This window comes from Crocuta crocuta, unplaced genomic scaffold (assembly GCF_008692635.1).
Source record: "Crocuta crocuta isolate KB4526 unplaced genomic scaffold, BGI_CrCroc_1.0 scaffold153, whole genome shotgun sequence".
NCBI lineage: Eukaryota > Metazoa > Chordata > Mammalia > Carnivora > Hyaenidae > Crocuta > Crocuta crocuta.
The window spans coordinates 4567650-4576545 of record NW_027529525.1 but is presented as its reverse complement, the minus strand read 5'-3'; the positions used below and the strand labels follow the sequence as shown (position 1 = coordinate 4576545).

Below are 8896 nucleotides of genomic sequence, written 5' to 3'. Positions count from 1 at the left end.
TTCTGGGAAGATGACGGCGGAAGTGGGGTAATTTTTAATCTCCTCAAAGCAGCCTATAAAAAGAAAAAAAGTAGAATAAAGCCAAACACCCATGGGGATAATCTTCAACAGTAGGGGACAAGGTGCTCCCATAAGCTACAAATTATGAATAGATAAGGAGCAACCATTGACAGCTATAAAAACTAATTGTACCAACACCTTTGTAGGACAGAGGGAAGCAAGGGACATCTGACAGACTTGAGAACTCTAAAAAGCCAAGAAGTCCTCACTGGAAACTTCTGCTAAAACTGAGAGGGATTTTACAGTCTGATAATGAATGAGTACGAAGTGTTTGCAGTGAACTCTGAAGAGGCCACAGAGGTCTGGGCCCCATGAAATACCAGACTAGGTAGTCAAAACTCACTTCTAGGACAAAGTCCCACAATGATGAGAAAAATGCTGTGAGGAGAATCCAAATTGAGCACCAAAGAAACAGCAAAGTCAAAGGAAATAGCAGGTCCAGATAAAATTAAGGGAGGAAATATTTCCAGAAAATAAGCTGCGAGTTTTTAAAACACTGCACAAATATAACAAAAGGGAGACTTGTAAAGCTGTGAAGTTAGGATGATCTTGAGTCACAACTATTTCTAAAAGTTAAGGAAAACAAATTTTAAGTATAGATGAGCAAAGAAAATAATCAGATCTTAAAATTAACGTAAAAAAAAAAACAGCTTAAGAAGAATAACATCCCTACAGATAAGGAAGGAACATTAGAGAGACAGGACCATGATATGTCTTACCACATAGAGAGGATGTGCTCTGACAGAGCAGGGCTTTCATGCCTTATGGTCCGAGGCTTCACATCAAGTAAGTCAAGGACCCCTAAAGGAATATTGTGATGGTAGGAGACATCCTCAAGAAAGTTACTAATACTCATGGCCCTGAATCTTGTTCATGATTCCTTCTCCTCTTCTAATTATGAGATGTGGTGCTGCAAAAGGCTGAATGGGGAGGGCATTACAATAAATTGTGAGTATAGATTTTGCCCATAGAATCTCTTGTGAAGGTTTATTCTGATGAGCCAGGCTTGCTGCATTATTTATTCCCATCATGTTGGGAATAATCGTGAAACCAAATATTCCACCAGTCAGACTGGTCTTTGTTTATATATATATCNGAAATGGGTAGGAAATGGGAGGAAGTTGCAACAGAATGAAAAAGAGGGGGTGGAGGTAGTCTTCTTAACAGTAATAATGGCAACTTCCAACAACACTGACTTGCTATTCAGATTAATCAAGTTTTTAAAGTAGATATACTTGAGTTTTGTTTGAAATTCTCCTTATCTATAAAACCACCTAGATATTAATTTGGAATTTTTGATAATATTTAAAATATCATAAACTGTAAAATATTCCTTCTAAACAGCTACTCAAATACATTTTTTCTAAGCCAAAACAGATATTCCCATGCTTGAAACGCTGTTTCTAATTTCTAATTTATTTTTACAGGCTAATTTGCAAAATGAAATTGTTTGGATGATTGGTTTGCAGTAAACATGGTACACCAAATTGGTTTCTAAATTTAGAGAAAGGTTGAGTCTCCTCTTATAATAATCAAGAAATAATAGAAGTATTAATGATAATGGAGCTTCCATAATTAAAAAGTCAAATTCTGAAATAAAGAAGAAATGAACTTTAGCAGGTAGTAGCAACATAAATTATAATTCCTGCAAACAGTTATTTTGAGCTCTTTTCATGGGATAATGCAATCTCCAATATGCAATTTACTAAATGATAATATATGTATCATATGCATTATAATTATGTTCCATAGTCTTGTTGAATTCAGTACTATTAGACATAGCAAAGATATAGGAAATAGTGCATGAAATTCTAAGCGTCATAAAAGACAAAGTTGTTTTAATGAATGCTTTGATTTCTATGTCTGCTATTTTAAATTTTTTTAGAAAGTAGTAATTGTTTTCCATATAAATGTATTCAAAGAAAAATTTTGTTTGCATATAATAAGATTTGCAGATGAACTCTAGATTTTAAATACAGTAGACTCCATGTCCTTTCTTGGAGGTTTTTGAGGACTGATTTTTGGTAATATCTCTCTGGCATAAAATGTTTTATGAAGTCCAGCTTCTCGAAGTGCTAACTCAAAACGGAGTCGAGGGTCAGAAGTTATCTGTAGAAAAAAAAGAAATTATCTGTAGAAATAAAATAAAATTTAAATAAGTAGCAATTCATTGAACTAAAGTAAATTTTATCATTTAGTTCCATATTTGCTCAAGCTGTATAACTTGTTTTTTCTGGGTAGATGACAATAAACTTTGTGGTATACAGTGACTATATTCTGTTGCTGGTTTTTTTAATTTTGTTTTGTTTTTGTTTTTACTGAAAACATCCAAATGTTCTTGACATAATCATTTTCCAGTATATCCGTGGCTTTCAAGATATAGAGATTATACTAGATTAGTCAAAATACAACACATTGAAATTAAAAAGATGGGGTGAAAAAAGCTTATTTTCGGTACTATCATTGTTTTGTTATTTATTGATAACTAGAATTAGAAAATATAGACAATCATTGATTAAAATACATCTAAACCACAATCTTGTGCATTTGTCTTTAAGCATTCTAATTTCCCCATCATTCTGCAATATGTACATTACATTTAAACACATGGTCTCTACTTAAAAAAAAAAAATCAATTGAACTCTCCTTCCAAGGCTGGATTTCTATTTCAAGCAGAATTAGAAAATGTCTCCACCAAAGTGATTCTAAGTGGGAATGGAAATATGAGTAGCTCAATTTCTATTTTCATTTATAGCTGATTGGACCTTATTCCTCTTCCCCTCCTTCTATGAATATTAAATGTCAACAGACACTGCTTGCAATGATAAGGTAGCCACATATGGATTTTAGCTAATGAGGCATTTTACACGGACTTCAAGTCCCCCTAGAGGGTAGGATAACAAGCTGTTGAAAGCAGCCCTCCTTCACAAAGCTCTTAAACCAACAGGGGTGGTAAGAATGTAAACATAACTACAGCTGGTGGTGTAGGTGACTGGTGTTCCAAGGATAGTAGATCACAGTAGATCACTACATCTCCTGGTGCAGGTTAGGCTAGGATGGCCTCAGGTAAGGAGGCGCATGTGAGCTAACTGTAAAGTCCACCCTATTCTTCTATGAAGCAGAGCTGAGAGGAAATGAGATGGAGCCTGAAAAGGAAGACACATGCAAACTCAGAGGTGAAATACGTCAATCTGGGATCAGGGCAGTTTGGGTAGAACGCACAGAACACTGGAGAACACTGGAGTAGCAGTCTGCTATAATTGTCTAGACATGAAGTAATAAATGCCTAAACTTGGCTGGTAGCAAGGAAGAGAGAACTTTCAGAAACACTTTGAAGGGAAGAATCAAGAGAATTTGGCAACTGATGAGGCACAGAGATGAGGAGCAATGATTGCACACAAGTCGAAAATACAGAGATTTGTGTCTGAGAAGCAACATAGTTTGAGCATTAGACCTAGTTCCTCCTCTTCTAGGTATAGTCTCTATGGTCACCTTCATCCACTTCCAAGGATTCATGCTCCACCTGTGTGCTCCCTAATTATTTCCTGGATTCACCCATCTTCTCAGCTGTGGGTTTGTGAGGTTTAACAGGTCTCCTTATCCTATTTTTAGAATAGGCATCAAGTGAAATGGCAATCTCCCTGGAAAGTTGACCTCCATTTCCCCAATTCACCTCCCCAGAAGCAGCCAATCAGATTCTTGGAAATGTGTTCTACACATCTTCACTGTAATCATAACATGAACAAAACAAATTCCTTTCCCAAAGTCTGTTTTTACTTCTGTATTCTTATATGGTTAATGGCAGCCACACCTAATGACTATAATTTACTGAATTACTTGTAGATGCCAGGCAATATCCTAGGCAATTGACATTTATTATCCTAATCCTCATAAGAACCTTACAAATTATTATTTTACAGATGAAGTAAACAAGACATAAAGATGTTAATAGCTTACACAAGTTCACATAGCCAGTAAATAGCGGATGTGGATTTGAATCCAAAATGCAGGCTCTTCTCAGTACCACTTGCTGCCTGACTTAGAATCATCTTCACTTTCATTACTCCCTCCTCAGCCAAAGCCATTCGTGCCACGCCCTCCCACGTTTGTGAGGACTTTGCCATCTTAAAAGAATTTGACCCCCACCCCCACCAATTTTCTGTCCAGGATATGTTGCTAAGCATGTGATTATATAATTCACCTGCTTCTAAGTCTTGCCTGTGCTCACAGGATAATGTCTTAGCAAGCAAGAGCTACTATATTTTTTCAGTCTGACTCTAACCTACATTTCCAATCTTAATCTGAGCACCCACACTTGCCATGTACCTTACACTGAAGACACACCAGTAAGGGCCCCTTTCCACCCTCTGCTTCGTGAAACCTTTATTTCCTCAGCCCAGGTACCTGAGAGCTTTCCAGTTTGACTTCAGTTCTTTGCCAGCCCCAGCTACCCTTCCTGCTTTGGCTTCCGGATATATACGTGCATCCTTATAATTAATCCCTTTCCTTTCACCCAAACCTTCCTCCCAACCGATTTTTGTTTTGAATTTAAATCACCTGGAAAAAATTTTGTTACCACTGCCAAAAATCCTTGCCTAAGATGTAGCTTCGTTTCTTTTTCAACACTTGGTCCAACTTCCCTAGTCTGCATTTCTGTTGGTTTCCTTCTTGCTGCTACAGCCTTTAGACCTCCACCATGAAGGTAGTCTCACCCCAGGGACATTATCCCCACACGTGCTACCTTCCCCTCCCAACCCAGCTGCCCTGCTCACTTTCTTCAACAGAACAGGTCCATCTTGTTCAAGATGTAGCCCTGGCATCCCCACTGTGCCAGATATAGTACACATTCCATAAATATTTGTCCAATTAATAAATGAACTGTTCATCTTTATTTCTCAGCAAAGTATACAGCACATATGAAAGGCACACTGGATTTGCCAGTGGGTTAATGAAGTTTCCTACTTTGTAAATAAGTATTCAGCTTCTTTTCTTAGATTTGCAAAATTAACAAACTAGGGAGAACTACTTTCTCCCTTAATATCAGTGATGCCCATTCATTCATCTGTCCTTCCTCCGTGCTGTCCATCTACACAAAAAGACTTTTAAAAATCCTTTCTCAGTAACAGAAACAGACTAAAAGGAGTCAGAAGTTCTTAGAAATGGTTAAATAACGCCTTAATACATTTCCAGAGAAAATGTTTTATTTTATCATTAGCTCTGATGTAGTATCTTCAGTTCATTTTGATTTCTGAAAGCTTCCCTGTGCTTTGTCTTATCAGTGTGAGCATTTGTTGCTTTAGTAGGATTTAGATCATGAATTTAAGCAAATTCTGAATGATAGAGAAATGCTGAACATTAAACATAACTTTCAAGTCAAATTTTGTAAATTTTGAAAATAATTTTTAGGGGCACCTGAGTGGCTCAGTTGGTTAAGCCTCTGACTTCAGCTCAGGTCATGATCTCACTGTTAGTGCGTTCAAGCCCCATGTCGGGCTCTGTGCTGACAGCTCAGAGCCTAGAGCCTGCTTTGGATTCTGTGTCTCCCTCTCTCTGCCTCTCCCCCACTAACGTTCTCTCTCTCTCAAAAATAAAAATTTTAAAAATTAATGTAAATTTTTAAAATATTTTCAGTGATAGATTTATACTATTTTCAGACAAACTGTTCTATGGTCATCTATCAACTATTTTATAGCGTTAACAACCATGCAGTCATTGTGTGCTATCACTTAGCAGTATAGATTATGCTAATCTACGTAGTATTCAAATGTAAATATTGAAAATAATTAACCCAAAACAGATTTCTATAAATCTTTTTATCATCATCATGGCTTTTGCATCAACATGCTAATTCCCACAATTACCTGGTATTCATTGTATGTATTCAATGTAAAGAGTGGCTTTTGAAGAACAAATTCTTCTTCAGTTCCAATACCCATCCTTGCTCTTGATGCCGTTGTGTCTGACATCATTCTAACAGGATCGAATTGAGCAACAATAGCAACCTAAATGAAGAAAAAGCATGGCTACTTGGATGAAGATACAAGCTAACTATTTCTGGGGAACACTATTAATGTTTAATGTTCATTAAAGTTAGGAAATTTTATTAAAGATAAAACCCAAGAAGGAAAGAATGAATATTAAGCTAGGCCAGTTCTAGAGATCCCTAAAGGAGTTAATGGTTTAAAAACAAAACATTAAAAGGCCATAATATATATGGTTTGCTACTGATTGAGTTATCACAATTGTGATTAAATTTAGATACAAATTTATTTTTCTGGTAATAGGAAATCTTATAAAGAAAATCTGCATACTGTACTACCTTAAAAGTAACCAAAAAATTTTAAAAAACATTAATTTTTAACCACTAGCAATATATGGTCACAATGACAACCCCATGAAGCTTTCTAGAAAGTTTAATATGATCAAGCTCAATCTAGCAAATATCATTCATGGGTAAAGTTGAGTTTTGTTGGCATATGGGGCAAGACGGGTGAATCTCCGTTGTGTTCAGCAATGAGATCTCCAGGGACTATTGTAAACTATTGTTTCCCTTTCTACTGAAAAACTGTAGAGTCATTTTAACCTAAATGCCCTTGTCCTTTATGGTAATTGAAATCATTCAAACCTGTATCCTAATGAAAGGAGCCACTAATTTTGTAAATTATATGCACCATTAGTAACACCTGCCGGTTAATTCCTAAAGTCAAGAATTAGCATTAAGAGAATGGCATTTTTAATGCCATTTAGAAACTAATGACAAAACTGGAGGTTGAATATACTTTAATTATTGTAGGTCTCCTAGCCAAAATGTCTTATGCTACAGTTCTAAACACTGGCTACGGGGAACAGGCATAGATACTTTCTCTTTCAAAGAGTTCACAGATGGAGAGAATTCTAATCATATGGACTGTAGTTATCAAAGTTATATTCTGAACAAGGCATATATAGTAGTAGTGACGTGAAGTTTTGGCTCCAGAAGACCATGGTATATAATTATTTGCTAATGATTGAATAATTTAAATTTTGCTGAATCTAGCATGATCAAGACTTATATTCCTCTGCTTTCAATTTCTATAATCTATTTTTATCAAAGATGATGATATAATAGCTGTATGCATTTACACTTCCTGTAAACTATGCCATTTAACTAGTTTAACTAGACCTCCTTGGTTTGAATCCAGTCTGACAGTTGCTAGCTGTGTGACTTTGGGGAACCTCTGTGTCTCCTCAGTTTCCTCTTCTACAAAATAGAAATACTGCTATGAAAAGAAATAATACAGATATCATGAAGTTGTTGTAGAGATTAACAACCTAATCTCTAGGTTGTTAATTTATATGGGATAAAACCTAAGAGCATTTAGAAGAGGGCTTTATAGTTATTTTAAAAATGTGAACACACAGGACTACACACCTATGAAGCAGGTACTATTATTATTCCCATTTTTCAGAGGAGGAAATGAACCTTAGGGAAGTAAAAGATCTAAGTTTCCTCTGCCAGTAAATCATGAACCAGGTTGCACCAGGTTTGAAAGACACCAGAGGTCAAGTTTTTATCCAAGATTCCATGTAGCCTCTGCTGACATGGAAGGGAAATCAGACAGTCATTTCCTATCGGGTGGGAAATGGTGTAATGGACTTTGGAGCTTATGAGTTGAACTAATCACTTCCAGATCAAAACCTCTGAAAAATTACCACTTAAAACTATTTTATCACATTTCTCAAATTTGAGAACTTTTGCCTACTTTTACTAGGCAAAGTGATGGGAGGCTGAAATTCTTTCATAAAAAATAGTATATTGTTTAAAAACTGCTTTCTCACATATTTGCTGACTGGCAGGGTATTTCCAAATAGAGGTTTCTACCCCAAAGATGATTATCTTGCTAAAACTCCACCAGATTTTTTGAGAAGCAGAAAATCCTTCTAGATATAAAGTTTCACTTCTGTAAATGGGTACTATTCAGCTAATAAACTAGAGGTAATCCAGATGCATTTAAATCTTGGGAGAGCCTTTTGAAAGGTGCTGATAAGGTTCTTTTAATATACTAAGAAACTGGAAATTGTTCAACATAAACCTAATTGCTCCCAGGAATGAAGATCAGTGTCCCAATTTGGAAAAGTTACAGGTTATATCACAGATGTTGTGAACTAAGCCCTAATAATGTTATTAAGAACACTTAGAAACCACCCATAAAAATTTCCAAATTAAAAACACCTGTTTCCTAAGGGCTTCTAGCCGCCTCTCTCTCTCTCCTTCTTCGTGAGCTTCTTGGAGGGCCACTTCTTTTTTCTCCATCAAACGCTTTTCCAGTAATTCTTGTCTATATTTAACCCTTTAAAAATAATGCGCAAGGAAGTTGGATAAACATAATTGTGGAAATTATATGGGTAGGAACATAGGGGCAGACGGCATCTTGGAGGTGTCATCACTGTCACATTTTGGCTTTACTTGCTTCTGGTTGATGTCTCATAACCAAACAATAAAATGCACTGGTATAAAATGCAATCTAATAATTCTAATAACCAGAGAACTGAAGATCACAGGGCAGGAAAACGTAGGGTAAAAATCCAATCCATCTCTCTCTTCCCTTGATAGCATTGTATTGACTCTCAAACTATTAGCTGCCTCAGCTGCAGTTAATCCAACCCACCAGAGGACAGCCTCACACCTGAGTGATTATTCTAGCAGTTTCCTCAAGAGGAGTTAACACAATTTGAGATGTTAAAAAGGCTATATTACTGATTAAATGTACATACTTTTGGAAAGAATATTAAATAAAATGCTGTAATAATATGCCCACATTGTCTCAATTACTAGAACTTAAACCAAATTTTAATC

The 8896-nt window shown here is 36.1% G+C and overlaps 1 protein-coding gene across 2 annotated transcripts in view; it reads right to left on the bottom strand.

Moving 5' to 3' along the window:
• Positions 1–1881: 1881 nt before the first annotated feature.
• The window catches only part of CCDC148 (coiled-coil domain containing 148), a 229822-nt gene continuing 222807 nt past the window's right edge, over positions 1882–8896 (bottom strand). For both annotated transcript variants that reach the window (XM_077760972.1, XM_077760973.1), the window contains 3 exons: positions 8273–8390; positions 5922–6062; positions 1882–2169 (listed from right to left, as the gene is read on the bottom strand). In XM_077760972.1, coding sequence (XP_077617098.1) covers positions 2023–2169; positions 5922–6062; positions 8273–8390 — 406 coding nt within the window. In that variant the 3' untranslated portion in view covers positions 1882–2022. The remainder of the gene's footprint in view (positions 2170–5921; positions 6063–8272; positions 8391–8896) is intronic.